This window comes from Mixophyes fleayi, chromosome 9 (assembly GCF_038048845.1).
Source record: "Mixophyes fleayi isolate aMixFle1 chromosome 9, aMixFle1.hap1, whole genome shotgun sequence".
NCBI lineage: Eukaryota > Metazoa > Chordata > Amphibia > Anura > Limnodynastidae > Mixophyes > Mixophyes fleayi.
The window spans coordinates 114,679,235-114,698,421 of record NC_134410.1 but is presented as its reverse complement, the minus strand read 5'-3'; the positions used below and the strand labels follow the sequence as shown (position 1 = coordinate 114,698,421).

At 43.0% G+C, this 19,187-nt stretch overlaps 1 protein-coding gene across 1 annotated transcript in view; it reads right to left on the bottom strand.

Annotated features, from left to right (window-relative positions):
• PTPA (protein phosphatase 2 phosphatase activator) overlaps positions 1–19,187 on the bottom strand; it is a 37,885-nt gene that overhangs the window by 12,553 nt on the left and 6,145 nt on the right. The window contains exons 3-8 of the mRNA XM_075185078.1: positions 15,123–15,209; positions 8,120–8,245; positions 5,132–5,249; positions 3,371–3,470; positions 2,888–3,012; positions 2,509–2,609 (exon numbers count right to left, since the gene is read on the bottom strand). Of these exons, the coding sequence (XP_075041179.1) occupies positions 2,509–2,609; positions 2,888–3,012; positions 3,371–3,470; positions 5,132–5,249; positions 8,120–8,245; positions 15,123–15,209 (657 nt within the window). The remainder of the gene's footprint in view (positions 1–2,508; positions 2,610–2,887; positions 3,013–3,370; positions 3,471–5,131; positions 5,250–8,119; positions 8,246–15,122; positions 15,210–19,187) is intronic.

The window sequence follows — 19,187 nt, the reverse complement described above, 5'->3', positions numbered from 1 at the left end:
GAGAGGGAGAGAGCCAATCCTGCAGTAACCTCAGGGGGATTGTATGAGTCAGAGAAGCCATATTGAGCAGGAAATTACTCACAGGCTCTGCGTTCCTGACTCTGCTCTCCCCAGAGAATGAGCCTTTTGTAAATGGTTCCTCAGTCAGTAAGAGGAGGGAGGTGGGGAGGGGGGGAGAGAGGGATAAATGAGAGCAGCCCCTTCCTGTCAGTTCCTTCCCTTCCAGCAGAAACCTGAACCCTCCCTTCTCTAGGAAAGGGGAAGGGGGGGGGGGAATAAAAAAAAAATCTCCTCCAAATTTAGAAGGGCAGATTGAAGCGGAGACTGTGCAGGCAGAGGAGAAAGCTGCACAATGCTCTGTGCCTTTCAATTACAGCTAGTCTCTTTCTCTCGTTAAGTCAGCATCGCTCATTCCAAACTTCCCTGATCTCATCCTTTGTGGTGGCGCTGTGTGTGCGTTAACCCCTGGGCTGCCAGAACAGCAAGCCTTCCCACCGATACGCCTGCGAATAACCCTAGAATAAGGGACATTGTACAGTCTGATGCCAGTCACATACAGATTCGTATGCCGCTGGTGACATTGGCTCTACCCTTCCAAGCAAGGAGCTTAGAAAATGTATTTTAGGATCCTGCTCGCACCAACGCTCTTTTAGGGCACGGTCAAATGCGTTTTTCCAACCAGGGGACCGCTACGTTGTACAGTGACGATACGCTCCCTAAGTGACATTACAGTGAATGGGGAACGCTCTTCCCCGGTCACGTCAGAAGAATTCCACTTTCAAAGTGTTTCATACAGAACTGCTCTGGTGTGACGGTGTTACCCATACAGTTTAATGTTGAGAGGAGAATGTCACCCCTACACAATGCACCGATATCCTGGTTGGAAAACGTTCTACAAAGCCCGTCTGTTGGGGTTTATTCGGATAAGCAATTTGGAGCACCATACATAAAATACACTTAATTACATTTAAAAATGACCTCTGTACTCCTCCTATCTATTTCAGGCATTGCGTTTTCCCATGAAATTATTTAGCAGTGCTCCTCGCAGTGACTGTAGTGGAGACGCTTTGAGGATCATGTCTGTAAGAAATAATCACTGAGCAGCAACAACTGGATAAAGTGTTACCAGAAAATAGGTCTTTACTATAAAATGTCAACATAGTCCTCATGCTCTATAGCCCAACGAGAGACTGGCATCTGTGTTTCCAAGCACATATTAATTGGTCGGACATCGCGTCATCATAATTGTGCATCCCGGGGAGACGTATGCAAATCAGTTTTAGGATCATTTATGTAAAGTGTTTAAGGTATTTGCAATAGGATATAGGAATTCCTGAATACTTGTGGAGTTACAGCTATTGTACTACAAGTTCCAGCGTATATATGATAGAGCCACTGATTGTACGCAGCCTCTCCCAACAACTGGAGTTACCTAGAGTCATGTAAAATTACGTGCTGACGTTTAACGATGTGGATGCCCATTACACAAGCTTGTTCTGGAACACTGATGTCCTCATGCTAGGAAAAAACTGTCTGGTTTTGTCTGTAGCACATAAATACTGCACAGATTTATTAGAACACTGCGATTGAGAGTTGAACCAGGATATGCCCCCCTGCCAACTCTATATCTGCCCGTATGTTATAAATTTGCCCCCCTCAAACCCAACATGGTTTCGGCAAAATGCAAAATTGCACATTCTAGCTGCAGTAACTAACTCTACATGAGCCTTATAGTGTCAAACACTTGGCGTTACGTTTTAGTATGTGGACTTGTGTGAATGTTGTACGTTCCAGGAATCGAACAACATATTGGAGCCGCACATCACTTCCACAACCCCTGAACGCTGCCATGTTCCACATAATGCTCACTGATTAAACATTAGGCTCAAGTAGACACGTGCAGATGTTTGGTTAGTACCAGCACCCACAATATACAATGTCCTACTTCTACTGCGGATACAGAACACTACTGTAGACTTGACAAGACGCCTGGATCCGCTTCCATTTAGTTGTAGAGGCTCATATGAGCCCAGGTTATTACAGATCAGAACAACTTGGTAATAAAACAGTGGAGGTAATTTGTGTGAACAGAAAGAGGATTAACACCTAAAAGCACTTTATGTTTTTATGTCTATATTCCACCCTCTAGTTTCTGGTGGCTTTGGAGTATTGTGGTGGTCCAGTCTCTCAACTCACCATCACATGGAAATGTGTATGTGGTTTATCTCTCGAAAGGACAGCATGCGATTGGATGAATGACATTACACAGAGCTCCCCTATTGGCCAATGGAATCCAATTAATCAAAAGGTGCCACGTGGTGTCGGGTGGAATTGTCTTACGTATATGTTGGGGATCCCAGGGCAGGAGAACACAACATCCGCTAATAACTGTACAATGCACAACACAGAACAGGACACATAACGTAATAACAAACAGGATGTTGTTGTTGTTGTTGTGATAATGGATGAACCAAGTACTGACGGGACAAAGCGAAGAAAAGGTCTCACCTGTGTTATAAACAGGATACACTCCAGAAACATATAATCTTTGTGATTTTCGTTCACCATCTTTTCGTCCACAAAATGTCTGGGCTCCAGTGTGGAATGGTCTGCAAAACACATTGACTATATGTGATCTACGGTCATGTTTCAGCGCAAGAGACCACAAAACAGGAACTTGCATCTATCTTGATCTTTCTTACGTGTACTAAACAGACAACATACATCTAAGAACACAAATCACTGGTGGTTCCGGTCTCCACGGAAGGTTAGAAAAGTAAGCAGCATTGATTTACAAGCCTGTAATGGAGCATCAGTCCTGTGGCCCAACTGATGACAGGTTACACGTCATGTAGATAGAACCATCCTACAAAGATGTTGTGTTTACCTACAAGTTGAGCACTGCCCCATATAAAAGGAAGAAACTGGAAGTCGTCCAGGCCCCAGACTCCTTGGCTGCCGGCAGGCTCCATCCTGTAGGTCTTCTGCAGCTTCCGCATGACCTCAAGGTAACTAAGGGGAGAAGGAACAGTCCATGAAAGAGATTCTGCAATATAATGCTTCTCGTCAGTGAATGATCATCAGAAGAGCATAAGTAGTATTCAGACCTGACAAGTGGATGGCCTATCTTACTCTGCATAGCCAACCTAACCAACTTTGCTATGTTACTTTGTACTTATCAGAGGTAAGCTGGAGAACCAGAGGTCCCCTACTTCTGTCCCACTTTGTAAGCTATGAGGGATAAGACATAACCTATCAATCGCTATTTCACAATTATTCTTTCTCTTATTGTATCGAGCTATGTAATAATACCGCAGAGTTCCGTTCTTCTGAAACGTACCCAAATATCCTCGATATACCCATTTCTTACCGATTAAACACCTTGAAGACAATGGCGAGCTGGTCATCCACCTGAAGAACACCGATCTTACACAGGCAGCACAGGAAGGCAGCAAATGCAGCTTCGTGCCCTAAGGAGACAAGCAGCTTAGCGAGGTGACCCTAGTCCAATATATCATTAAGAAGCGGAGCCTCCAGTAACAAGACACTGGGTCGTTACAGCCTGGATTCCAACCGCCTATATGCAGAAAGGGTACAAGACTGCAGCAACAAGGCCATCTTCTCAAGGGACATTTTGGTGGAACATTACCAAGTTGAATGAAAGTAAAAAGAAAACAGACATGCAAAATAAATAAAAAAAAAAAAAGAGAGCTGACAGACAAACCAATAGGAGGCAGTAGAAACAAAAAGAGCTGTAAGAATGACTTGCATTGCAGTGCCAGACAACGACCTATTAGCGAACCTGATTAGTGTATATGATAATGCAGAGTTAGGCTGCTGTGATTGTAAAGAAGGAATCAGAAATATGTTTCTTATATATACACAGGGAATTCCTAAAAAACAGCTTCATGAGCAAATCAGAATAGGCCAGTGCCCGATTTCTTCCACAACAGGCTCACAATTATCTATATCTGCCACGATGCACGTGAAACGCGTCAAAACAGTGTGCCATTATATCCTCCCAGAATTCATTGCTTGTAGCCCATCTCACTCATCTGCAGCCTTTCCTGCCTCCCCAACTTCCTTCCCCTCTCTGCCCCCTCCCCAGGCTTCCCATTCCTGTGCCTCAAATAGGATCTTTCAATGGCCTTTAACCCCTTATTGACTGCTGGAAGAGCTTCCGGCTGACAGTAAAGGGCGAATTGGAGTCATTGAATAAAAACTACCCCCCTTTTTTCAATCAATATTACAGCTTCCTGCACTGCTACACACTCTTACTTACAGTTAAATCTATCTGCCGCTGTTATGTGGATTATTATTTAAACACATTGCTACACTATTTTAATTCACTGACCGTATTGTAGATCTATACGTCCCTCCAAGTACATTTCAGACCAGGCTTAGGCAACCTGTGGCTCTCCGGCTATGGTGGAACTACAAGTTCCAGCAGGCTCAATGCTGGGACTAGCGGTTACACAACGGCAATAGAGCCACAGGTTGCCTCCGCTTGAGACATAGCACGAGGGGGGTTTAAACACAAAAAAAAGGCTTTCAGCATTTTGCTCCAGCACAAGGAATTTACAAATCATTATGGAGTGACCTAAGCTGCTGAACTTCTTATTGGCTACAGCAGAGAGATGTATTCCTGCCGCTGGAGGTATGAGGAGTACGTGAGTTATGCTCCATGCTGCTAGCACATCTCGCATGTCTACCAGCAAACATGTGCCACTGATGCTGTCACCCCATGGAGTTACAAGGCACAAACCGTTTTAGAGTGACTAACAGAGAACAAGAAATGATGTAAAGGAGAGAGAGAGAGAGAGAAAGAAAAATGACAGCACAGGAAGAAGTGGGCTACAGCATCCAGCAAACCACTGCAGGCAGCAGGCAAGCAAGTCACTGCTGTAGCAACAGGGCACCCTAGTGGTGAAAAGCAGAACAGCGGCCAAGTTTTATTTCTTAACATTTACTATTGTGATGTGGACAAGAGATGATTTGTTACTAAACTAAAGCCAACTCGAAAATACACAATCAACAGGTGCACATCTACATGAAGATTCCAGTCTCGTTGAAATAAAATGTATAACAAAAACAATCGGAAAAAATTATGTTTTATCGCGAATTTCGTTACCTGTGCCAAAGTCAATGCGGGTGGAGTTCCCTACAGATTCCTTGAGATACACGGCCACCTCTGGCACTGCCGCGCTCATCTGTGAAGGGATCACGGTGGAAAGGAGATTCTCTGCTTCCTATGCACAAGATTGGGGCATTAGGCAGGTCTCTGGTTACATTGGAAACACGGGGTGAGCCAAGCCTGAGCAGAAATACAATTCCTCAATAACAAGTCACACGGGTGCACAGGCTTGGTGTAAGGGTTTTCTAATGACCAGACAATTCTGCACCCTTCTCTTGGAAGTAGTGCCCATCGTGGTTTTGCCATAGGTTAGACACTATATAGCCAAAAGGACAGCCATATAGACACAGTTTATTCATAAAGAAACACTAGCCTACAATTCAGGGGTGGCAGAACCTGTAAGTATAGAAATAGCAGGAGATGTGGTTACTGCTCCTCTTTAGTTACCTCTCCTGTCCACCTTTTAAATTAGGGTTCTATGAATGGTGCAATGATAAAATAAATAAACTAATAGCCCATATGTGAAGAGCATATTATACTGCCAACAGCTGGGCCATCTCTATATACACTTGTTAATCTATGAACTTGGTTTATTGATGAGCACGTTACCAATGCACTATATATGACTGATCCTTAATAAAGAAATAGACATTTAAGAAAATTAGAATACATGAAGATGTAAGGCTTGTCTACACGCACATCATCACATGTACAGTGTTTGGTGACACAGGGACCATTAAGCCCTACGGTCGCCATACCCGCGCCTGTTCACCTGCCCGCGAGATGGATTTTGTGATGCGCTGTATAGGAACAGGGATGGAGGGCAGTGAGCTGCTGCTGCCATAGCACAGGCCCAGCGAATGTAAAAATGAAAATGTGAATGAACCCTTAGCTCCTAGTTACTTCAAAAACGCGATGGTTTATGGAAACATGTCAAGGTCACGTAATTGATTAAGGGTAGGTGCACATGGGTGGTTCTGATGGGCTCATGTTCCATACAGTTTTCTAAAAGCTGGAAGCAGGGCAACAGAACCTCACATAGGGATGATCAATCTCTTTGGATAAAAACATTTTCTTTATGTGCAAGAGATTTTTAAAGGGACACCGACATCAAAAATGTTCTGTGCTTCACTGTAACTAGCACAGGGAAATACATATAGATGCTGGACATACATTTCTGTTACCCTTCTGTGCAGACCATGAGCACAGTTAGGGAGTTGTAGCTGCCACCTATTTGCCTATGCTCATATTTTCTGATGTTTATGGACCTAGCCACGCCCCCAATGAGGTCACACCCCACGCTCAATCATAACACACTTATCACTGACCATTAGATCACACCCCCAATGAGGTCACACACCACACCTAATCATATCACAATTATCCCTGAACATTAGGCCACGCCCCCAATGAGGTCACAACCCACACCTAATCATATCACACTTATCCCTGACCATTAGGCCACTCCCCCAATGAGGTCACACCCCATGCTCAATCATAACACACTTATCACTGACCATTAGGTCACACCCCCAATGAGGTCACACACCACACCTAATCATAACACACTTATCACTGACCATTAGGTCACACCCCCAATGAGGTCACACACCACACCTAATCATAACACACTTATCACTGACCATTAGGTCACACCCCCAATGAGGTCACACACCACACCTAATCATATCACACTTATCCCTGACCATTAGGTCACGCCCCCAATGAGGTCACACCCCACGCTCAATCATAACACACTTATCACTGACCATTAGGTCACACCCCCAATGAGGTCACACCCCACACCTAATCATATCACGCATATCCTTGACCATTAGGTCACACCTCCAATGAGGTCACAACCCACACTCAATCATAAATATAACGCTCACCATTGTAGTGTCGTCGTCCCCCCCATACTCCTTTACTAGTCTTAGCACTAGACAGCCTGGTCTGGTTTCCACTATCACAGGAGGACCCCAAGCTGCGGATTAATAGTGGGAACTAGCCTAAGATATCTAGTATTGGGGCTGGTTAAGGATTTTAGGAGTAGCTACGCTACCCATTTTCTTTATTTGTGTACAGGGCTTTCCTAAAAAATGAATGGCCTATTCATTTCTAAGGCATGGAATCCCCATTGAAATAAATGGGAAATTTCCGTATACAAAAAAGGTTTTTATCCTTTGCACATATCTCGCTCGTTTTCTCAAGAGTCTGAATTCAGCAAGCTTATTTTTGGAGATTTTCATGGTGATTCTTAACATTTTACTTTACTAGATCACCCCGTTCTATAGCTTGCAGAAAACCGTGATTTTGGTGATTATGTTGATATCTGGTGTTTAGGTTTTTTGGTTTGAAAAAGTAGCAATATATACGTGGGGATTTGTTTTTACTAGATTTGGCAAATTGCAAATTGCCATGTGTATCACTGAAAAATAGCATTTTTAAAAGATTTCTGCAAGTCACCCTTTACCCATGTGAGCTTTTATCACCCCCTGAAAATCACTCTCTGGAAACAGGAGACCACACAGGCCAATCAAAATCTCCTATGTGCCCTTCCTGTTAATTCTCTGTCTCATATGCAACCTGAGGCTTTTCAGCTGTCGCTGAACTAAGACTATTAGACCCGTTGGCTGAGCAGAATGATCGCAGTTATGGTACAATAGCACCTGGAATGTGACAGGTTAACAATACCCTTCCTGTAGCACAACATCTAGGGGTAAATGTGACTTCCAGCTTGATACACTTACCCCCTAATCATTACCTATGCAGCTCTTTAACAAAAAGTTTTAAAAATGGTGGAAAAATCAATATTGCTGGTAAAAACAAAACATCTCTGGTTACGCTCATCCATCCACCACTGATACCAGTGTTAGTAATGTACTGAACATGAGATTTACACGGATATCTTCCACATTGTAGCATCGGACCACTCGTCCCTGTGGCATCACATAATAATGGACTGTGACCTCCTGCGGTGCCCACCTGATCCAGCTTGGAGTACCAGGTGCGAAACGCCTTGTTGCCGAAGCGGGATGGCTGGTCCACGGGGGGAGTCTCATCAATCCAATGATCCAAAGTGTCCAGTAAGGCCATCAGCTTCTCGATTGCCTGTTGGGGCGTCAAACACACACTCAGCACTGTCCTAGATGGAACTAAATGCAGTCTTAGGGGTAAATCTACTAAACTGCGGGTTTGAAAATGATGTTGCCTATAGCAACCAATCAGATTCTAGCTGTCATTATGTAGAATGTTCTAAATAAATGACAGCTAGAATCTGATTGGTTGCTATAGGCAACATCTGCACTTTGTCAAACCCGCAGTTTAGTAAATCTAGCCCTTAGATTCAATAGCTTTGTTAAGGTCTATCACTTGGCCGGTTCATTTTATTGTATATCTTCAATGTAACAATCCCTCTCACCCCCATACCACCTATTCTACCCCAATTATAAACTAATATGTTTTACAAACCCTGTGTTATACGCCATGTTTATGTTTGGAATGTAAATGACTGATTATACCCATCTTTCTTCCTGTATTTGTACCCATATTTTGCTCTCCCTACTCAGGGTCTGATTAAGGGTTCAGGATGCCCTAGGCTAATACGCTTGTAGTCTTCCACGCCAGTCTAATACGCGGTAGGTAAAAACGAACACACACCCCCCCCCCCTTCCAAAATAAAAAGCCTTGCAATCTATAGGAAAATCAGGCCCAGTCCGTACTACAGAAGATCTGAAAGAAAATTTCACAAATATAGATGTAAAATTTTCAGCAGATTATCAGCAGATATGATCATCATCATCAATTTTATATAGCACCACTAATTCCGCAGAACTGTACAGAGAACTCATTCACATCAGTCCCTGCGCCATTGAAGCTTACAGTCTAAATCCCCTAACATACACACACACACACACAGACAGAGAGAATAAAGGCAATTTAATATCAGCCAATTAACCTACCAGAATGTTTTTGGAGTGTGGGAGGAAACCGGAGCACCCGGAGGAAACCCACGCTAACACGGGGAGAACATGCAAACTCCTCACAGATAAGGCCATGGTCGGGAATTGATCTCATGACCCCAGTGCTGTGAGGCAGAAGTGCTAACCACTAAGCCACCTTGCTGCCCCCGGGGGAAGATATTTTGCTATACACAACAGACTTCCTGTCACCAATCTCATTGAAAAACACCGTAGTCAGCCAATTATAGTAGCATCTTATAGGGAAACAAATGGCCGATGACAAAAAAACAATAGTATATACTCATCTCACAAGCCCTATAATGGCAACTAAAGAGAATATATGCATTAATCCGACAAGTCATTCTATAATATTCACACATACAATATTTAATTTTGGCATCTCCATCATTGGGGGGCAATTACCCTCTTATAGGCTCTGAGATGCTCCATTGTCCTACACTAGGCTTACCGCCAGGAAATCTCATGAGCACAGGAAAAAAATAACCCGTCCGCCGCCCCCGTAAAACCCTTATCTCAAAAGTATCCATTTGTGATTACTCCTGAAATGTTTGCACATATAACTGCTTGTGGTTAGTGACTCTTTCCTATATAAACCAACTTGCATCTCAGGCTTGGTGGCCCTTTAACCCAGCAGCAGCTGTCATGGAGCTCCCAGCGACCTCTGGGACCTGCTTGGTTAACAGAACAGGTCAATACTCCCAGCAATACGGAGTTAAACCGTCCCCGGTTCATAAAGCCCCAAACATTGAGCTGTGGGTGCTGCAGGTTCACATTGTAATTAAGAATCACGGAGGAAGAGGCTGGTGTTAACCAGTGCTGATGATTTACATGGCCACCAGCCTCCCAGCTATAGGCAGCTCATTATGGGCAATTCTGCTTTTTTCCATCCCTCTCGCAGGCTGAGTAATGGCTGGCAGGGGATGGCTGTACATCTAGGCTTAGGAGCTGGAGAGGAGGTGGGGGGGAGGGGTATGACAGTCACGCATCCATTGCTTTCTACTGCTTTTTAAAGGGATTAAAAACAGCAGAGCCGTATGCAGCTAGCAGGCCCCAGCTGCCAGCCTAGGAAGCCTAATACATAATTAAAGAGACACAAGGGTTTGTTGCTGTCTGGGTCTCTTTGAAAGGCAACGTGTGGAAGCGCAGGCGGCGGCATCCTATTGTCCGGCTAAATTAATATTGCAACGGAAGCATTAGGTTGTGTGTCCCGTGTAGCCGGGGTCACCGGCAGCCTGAGCCAGAGACGACCGTGGACAAAACCCATCCTGTGCATTGTAACCAGACAATCTAATCACAAAACACACAATGACTGGTATTATTGCAAGTCCTTCTTACAGGCTCCGATGCATGGAAACCAACTGCAAGGGGCAGAGAGGCAGGTTTCCTGCTTATCGTTATACAGATCCCTAAATGATTGTACAAAAGGTGCATGTGTGTCCGTGGGTAATACAACAAGGACAAGATAAATTATACCTTGGATCCCTAGTCCCATTATTGTATCTTTAATAATGGTGCATTTCCTATGTATGTGATATTTTACCCCAAACCAATAAAATAAAACTTCAAAAAGCAGCCATTGTGCCTCACTGGAGACTGTGCAGAGTATAAAGTGCTGTATGCACGGTGGCTCAGTGGTTAGCACCTCTACCTCACAGCACTGGGGTCATGAGTTTGATTCCCGACCATGGCATTATCTGTGTGGAGTTTGTATGTTCTCCCTGTGTTTGCGTGGGTTTCCTCCGGGTGCTCCGGTTTCCTCCCACAATCCAAAAAGGTACTTGTAGGTTAATTGGCTGCTATCAAATTGACCCTAGTCTGTCTGTGTGTGTTAGGGAATTTAGACTGTAAGCTCCAATGGAGCAGGAACTGATGTGAGTGAGTTCTCTGTACAGCGCTGCGGAATTAGTGGCGCTATATAAATAAAATGATGATGATGATGATGTATAATGAATAAAGTCCTTAATAGTGGGGAGATAGATGAAGGAAGTATCCACTCGCTGCACAGCATACCTCCTAACATTAAGATCGTGACACAGAGGACAGTTATATACAATATTTGCTTATTTGTATAATGTTGTATGCTGTCCCTATCTTAGAAAATATGGGCTTATGAGTGAGTGGGGATTGCTTCAAAATTAATGTTCCGCCATGTATCAAGCTAAATTGTCCACTAGGTGGCAATGTTCATATGCAGTCTACGGATATTGCATTTTACCTCTGTAGAGCAAGCAGTATGTCTGCTTCTACTCAAATAAAGCAATACTAAGAAATATAGGTTATACTTATGGAATTATTGCACAAGCTATACACATATTTACACAACAGTAGACTCCTGGGCCCCAAGTAACATAGAAATAGCCACATAAACACACACCTTAATACAGAACTGACAATAACACTATTATATTGACATTTGGAACTGACCAGACACATATGGAAGTCACTGAAGGGGTGTGTATTTATAATATGATAAACACAAAACAAGTAATTAGGACAGGAATGATAGACTATGGGGGTTTGGGCCTAATAGAGGATCCAGCATTCATCAGCATATATGAAGTGCCAGACAGATAGGCAACTGTGACTTTTCAGCTACAGTGGAACTACATGAAGTAGCATCCATCTGACTGCAGGGGGCAGCTAAACTGCTAACAACTATATTTTTATTCATAATATTTGCACTATTTAAAAGCTGCAGTAGAGCACACGCTTATCTTTACAAAAACAAAGAAAAACAAAATGAAGGTATTCACCTTTAACCGGCACACAGCAAAAAAACAAAACTAAAGGCAGTCTGGTCACAAAGTACCACCTGTCATAGGGGTTAGAGGAAGGCCATCATCTATACACTAAAGCAGGGGTAGGCAACCTGCGGCTCTCCAGGTGTTGTGAAACTACAAATCCCAGCATGCCTTGCCACCTATCTGCTGGATATCTACTGGCAAAGCATGCTGGGAGGTTGCCTACCCCTGCACTAGGGGAAGCCAATACTGGAGAGAATGCAGCCTGACCATTCATTACCAATAAGTGACATCTCTGGACTGAACTGGGAAATACTTCAGTGGTGTCACAAATTGATATGTTCTAATTGCATGAATAGTGATTCTGCCCAAAAATGTCTGTCTCTATACTGTGCATACACTTTAAGGACAATTTCATATGAAGGACATTATATTCACGGATCTATATTTAGATAGATATATTCTACAGATCCAGTAGATGGCAGTGTTTCTACCCAGAAATCTTTTAGTAACTGAAAGGGAAAATCTCTGCATGATTTTGGGCTTGATCACATATATGTACTGAGAACATCGAGAATAGCAGGAGTCCCATTTTAGTAATGCAGTTTTAATGCATTTTCCATGCACTTAATAAGCATTGCGTTTTTACCAATACAACCCATTGTACAGGTACCATGTGTAATGCATGCTGTGCTCTAAAAATTTTAGCGCAGTATTAAAATATTGGATATTAGTAGACAATGGTGCGAAACGAGAACAAGAAACCATGTTGTTCTATCTTAATGCGGTTTTCAGATGCTAGTTAGCTGCTGTAACAGCAGATAACAACCTGAGTATTTACACCAAATACAATCATACTGTGTAATCAGCATAGAGGTATCAGCCAAAACACTGAAAATAATTATTCCATGATAAATGAAAACCTTCATCCAAATATAGTCTATACCAGTGGTGGGCAACCTCCGGCATAGGTGCCAGACGTGGCACGTGGACCAGTATTGTCTGGCACCCCGGAGTGCCGCAGCGGCTTCACTAGAGCAGCTGAAGACGGCTGAAACGTAGGGGCTGCGCATGCGCAGGATCTCCTCTTCGGGAATCTACGCCTGCGTTAGTGAACCCGCTCCCAGGTTCCATTGTGGAAGGAAAGACGTTATGTGGCATAATATGAACCGGGGGCACAACTATGTGGCATAATATGAACTGGGAGCAGTACTACGTGGCATAATATGAATTGGGTCCCTACTGTGTGGCATAACATGAACGTTTATATGTTGGTCCCATTACTATTAACATTGGCTTGTTAAAATAAGAAATAGTTTTAAAAAATGATATTAAGAAGTAGCCCAGTGGAGGGCAGTGTAAGTTTGCAATAATTTTGATAAATGTTGGAGGTTATTGCCCACACCTGCCAGGAATGGTCAGACTGGTGGTCAGTGGTGTAACACACACTGCTGGCTGTAGTGCTCACATAGTGCCTGTTATACTAGGAGAAACAATGGTTTATTATATTATAATAGGACCCTGTTGGGCTCCGAGAGCCGTGGGAAATATATATATATATATACACACACAACTGGGCTTGAAAAGCCTTTTGCAGACCCCTGGTCTATATGTAGGGTTTAGGTAATTCATCAAATGCTTTATAAGCAACTTAGAGCAGACAACCAGATTTATCATATTTGTGTGATAACATGAGTGACAGCTGCTCACCAAAGATAACATGAAACATCATCCATAGACTCCAGTGGAACAGTGCCCCCCTGTGGCTAAATTGTAGTATACAGTGCAGAAAGGTTCCACAAGCAAAACACCTTGGAGCCAAAAAAGTTCTATGATATTTGTTTTCAAAATATGTCACTGAAGTACAAAACAAAATGTTGTGTAACACAAAATATAACTAAACATTATAATTCATTTGTTTAGAAAAAATATATATGATTTTAACCCTTAACTGTTAGAGGTGTGTACCAATTTTCAGCCTTGGGTGGAAATAATGCTACAGAATTTGCTGGGGCTATAGAAATAAATGGTAATAATAAATACATAAACGTTATTATTATTATTATTAATAAAAATAATAATAATTCTGTTCTGCAATGTTTAAATGAATACCAAAATGTGTTAGGTATGTGGTATAATTGTGTGGGCCATATGAAGCACCAACAATTATATCTGTGTCCTTTTATCCCCATAGGGATAAAGTATATAATGTGTGTTACTTGTACTACAATATCATGTGTGAACATGCAATAACATAGGCTTAGATGCTTGTGGTATTCAAAGCCCATGTTAGAGAATATTAACATATGCTTTAAAACTAGGGGCACAGAGAGCAACCCCACCAGCCCCCACAAACTGTTCCAAGGGTTTTATATTATAACTACAGGGTTCGATTATATCTGGCCATATATTATTCATTATCGTTGTGTTTCATGGTACTTTGACTATGAACTCTGTTGTCTCCGGGAATCTGGAACTCTATTAAGCTGGTACAGTTATTAGAGGCAGCGTTATCAACACTGAACTCTATGCAGCCGCACTATAGCCATTGTATAGGCAAGAGGGGCAATAAGATATAGGGGAAGGAACAGCAATTGGTCCACCAGCTTCTATCATTCAGAGGTCCTCAACCTGCTCCTCAGGTGTCAGTAAACTCAGGAAATCATTGCTTCTAAAACAGGGATAGATGTTGACGATGCCAAGGTACCCTGATGCCAGGGTGATACTCTGTTCATCAGTTATTGCTTGGTAAAACCAAGCAACTACTCAACCATGTTGTATAATAGTTTGGCCACTGGGGGGCACCGATGAATCTTACAGCCATTATATAATTTTCTTTGCACTGAGCAGTATGGGAGTATAATAAATAAATGAGGTTTTCCAAATAATGTATCTGTGCAGAAAGATTTATCCCTATATAAGGATATGCCTGTAAGTCAGAGACATATATAAAACTGGTCTGCGCACACCTAGAGGGACAAGAAACTCAGCTCAGAACCTTAACCTACATTAACCTGTCCCTTTTCCCTCACTAAAGTCCATTCAGGTTTAATATAAAGATTATTACTACTAGACTGGATTTCCATCTCGTTCCTAAATACCCAACCTGTGCCTGGTTACTGAATAACCATGTCTGATCCTGAACGTGTGGGCACATTCTCCACAGATGTAGTGGTCGGTGTGTACAGCTAGGTGGCAGTGTGTGGGCACCGTAGTCAGCATCAGTTGATTTGTGTGTGTATTGTGTAATCACACCGCACCTACCTCTGACACGGGGTAGTCACACGTCAGCTTCTTCCCCTTCACACCCTCGTTTAAGGCCAGGATGAAGCTCATGTAGTCAGCGTAGGCCTGTGGGGAGAAGACACCGCGGGTTACAACAAATTACATGAGAGAAAATATATTCATCATCCAAGGGAGAAATGGAAAGAAATCACTGAATAAATGCCACAGCCATGGAGGAACAAGCTTCGCCTTTGTGAGACGCCTGAACCTACCCTCAGTAGTGGCAGCCATTTAGTGGGTGAACCAATGTTTATGAGCATACTGTGAACCGTTGACATCAGACGGCCATTTTGTAGTTGATTTAGAAGTAATCTTACCACGGTGATACTCACTAAAATACACAAAACTTACATCACTGTATAATAATGATATCATCACCTCTATCCCTTGGCTATGTTGTGTAATAGTTGTGACTGGGTAGGGGGGCCCCGGTACCATCTCCTGGGGTAGATGGTGTTTATAGCAGCCGAGAGGTTTCACACAAGTCCAAAGGTGTCTTGCAACTGGCCTCAGTCAGTTTTATTCAGTAAAATAAACCAAAATGAAAACTCCAAAACAAACACTTTGCCGTCCGGCTCGGACTAAACACTGGTCACTCCTGACTAACAAACGAAGACAAAACAAAAATGAAGTTTCAGCGCAGTTACTTACAGGCAGATAACAGGCTCTCTCTCTCTCACAGAGACTCTGCAGCCCCTGTCCCCAGGCAGAGAGAGACTGACTGAGCTGCATTTAAACCTTTCACTAGCACCACTCAGATGCAACTCCTGATTACCAGCAGAATCGCTGGTAATTTGGAAGACCCAGTGTATGGTCCTAACAGATGGAGCCCGCCCTCACTCTCCATCCATAACCCCAGGACCCTTTTCCGGCTTTTCAACAGGCCTATAGCTCTTCAGCAGCTTACACACAATAACATTTCCCTGGGGTTTTAAAACAAGTAGGTTAGGACCCTAGGTGAAATATACCTGCCTTCAAACACTAATCCAGTGGGGCTCTGTCACATAGCATATTCACCCACTGCAGATAATAAGCATATTAAGAGATACCTTGGCGTTCCTTGACCTTGTGACCTTTTATATGACCCCAGTACTGCTCAGAGGCTTGTAATACCACAATATGATTTACAATCAGTCCTGGTAGCATTAGATCTATAGGTGCCCTTAAATACCAGAAGCCAGATCCGCTGCTACAAGTGACAATAATATACAGGCTCTCTCTAGCAGCTGTGCTTACTAAACGGATGATACAGGAGGAATAAATTGCTGTAAATATTTCTGCAGGGGAGAAAAAAAATGTATTTTGTGATTGCAGTTAAAGCTTCGCAGAATACATTGAATTTGTTCCATGCACCTTGAGACACTTCACTAATGTAACACTGAGCATTACCAAGCTGTAGAAATGGTGCATTTTACATTTAGAGGACTCTTATGTGGCCCTTTACAAAAGTATCACAAACTGCAATAACAGAGGTAAATGGATTTCAAGGGGCTCCGTCATGTGGTGGAGATTTCATACGAGCGCATACTGTCTTATTACAGCGATCTAGCGAGCGCCTGTAGTGGTTAGAATAAAAAACAGACAGTCGTCTATACCGGGGGCTCTAAACCTTTTTCATTCTGAGCCCCCCCCCAAACAAAAATGCTTAAAAAGACTTTTACAACACCGTATTTCCTACATCTAAAGACTAAATAAATGCTGCTAGTTATCCACTTAAATACACAAGTGTAACCACAAGAAATACTTTTATATACATATGTACAGACATTTTACTCCAGCGAAGAGTTAGATTTAGATACACAGCTTTTTGTGTATCTATGTTGTACTATCCCTTTAATCCTGGGAATCAGGACACATGTATGATGTTATGCATCAACTTCCCTGAGGAGATCAGCATTTACCACAGGGTTCATACACGCAGTTTGCCAACAAAAACAACAACACTGTTTGCCCTGCTGTAGATAATGCACGATGGCTTAGTGGTTAGCACTTCTGCCTCACAGCACTGAGGTCATGGGTTCAATTCCTGACCATGGCCTTATTTGTGTGGAGTTTGTATGTTCTCCCTGTGTTTGCGTGGGTTTCTTCCGGGTGCTCCGGTTTCCTCCCACAGTCCAAAAACATACTGTTAGGTTAATTGGCTGCTATTAAATTGACCCTAGTCTCTATCTGTGTGTGTGTATGTTAGGGAATTTAGATTGTAAGCTCCAATGGGGCAGAGACTGATGTGAGCTATATAAATAATTGATGATGATGATTATAATTCTAAGTAACCAACCTGTCCCCAGCCAGGAACACACTGATCTTTTAGGGAACTTGCTCCTTCCATAAAGGAGTAACTACTGGCTCAGCAGCTCTCCCCATCCCTCTGTAAAACCAACATGGCTGGCTATAATCTTGGTGGTCGTTTTCTTAATGAGCATCTGATCTGCACAAACTGTATATTACATAATCTCCCCCCTACACTCCGCTCTCTAACTCCCTCCATCACCCTGCAGTCCTCTCTTCTCTTCTGCAGTCTCCCATCCTCCCTGTGCAGTTCTCTCCCCCATCCTTCCCCCGGCTGTTCTCTATCCCCCTCCTCCACCCTGCAGATCCCTCTATAAACTGCTCTCTCCTGCTGTTCTGGGACTCTCTTAGCTTAAAAGGATGTTATACTGAAACATTATATAGTTTAGAAATGATATTTACTTAAAACAATTGCTAAACCTGTTGAACTGAATAAAACTGCTATATTTGCTGTTGTTTAGAATGTATTGTTTAGTAATAGCAAACTTGCTTTCTCGATAACTTGTCCACATCAGTTCATGTTTCCAGGCCGAACATCCCACGTGGTAACTGACACTCTTGTTAGTGATGTTAGGAGACATCCATTAAAATGCAATCTATTAATGATAAGCCATTAGGCCCCTCAAGTATTGGAACGCAAGGGTCCCATGACCAGGAGGAACCCTGATGTGCTGGATATACTTCACCTCCAGCATCTAGTAAAAACTAATGGTAGAATTTTGAGTTTCATTTCTTCCAACCCACAAGGGCTTGTGTGTCACTGGCACTGACCAATCAGCAGGGTCTAATGTCCATCAACAAGGCTGTAAGTCCTGGTGGAACATCAGCAGCCCTCAACGACCCTTCTGCTATATAAAGTAACAGCACTACACAATGACTGACAACCATGCATCCCAATGGGTTTATCTGCCATCGCTGACTCTAACGGGCTTTCCTGGCCGTGTCTGTGCATACCAGTGAGATTCATTCAGGAAAGTCTGTTCTAGTCTCCCCATATCCTTCACCTACATCTATACCATGTATCCATTTCCAAGTGTGCTTTATTAAGATGAAAGCCGCTTGTTCCATGAATGACAGGTGTGATCAGGCTGAATAACTAGAGCAACAAAAGGGGGAATGTGTCCATTTACATGGTAACTAGTGCAATATATATGTATGTAAGACACTACTTCTAATGCTCCAGGCTCCAAACATGTCGCAGCCAATCAGTGTCATATGAAAAAGCCCCCGCTCAGCATGTACGAGCACCTGTGTTTGTAAGTAGAACACTCACTAGGTCTGATGCACGCCAAGCAACATGGTTCCTCTACTGTGCGTAATATGAACAAGTGAATTCTTAGCCACCGTTCCTTGTGCTATTTAGACCAACATCCACTCCTGTCCTTTCTACCACTTAATGCACATAACCCATAGAGTGGTCATACTCTACACGTCTATACTATGTATAGATAACCCCTGCTCACAGTGCAGATATAGAAGACCATATCTTTCACAAACAATTACACAGAGCACATAGACAATACATATACAATCTTACACACAGTACACATATAATATAGTTTTGTAGATGATAGCTCCCAGTTCTGCTCTGTCCCTTGTCTTTATGTATACGGCTCTAACTTGCTTGCACGGTGGCTCAGTGGTTAGCACTTCTGCCTTACAGGACGGGGGTCATGAGTTCGTTTCCCGACCATGGCCTTATCTGTGTGGAGTTTGTATGTTCTCCCCGTGGTTGTGTGGGATTCCTCCCACACT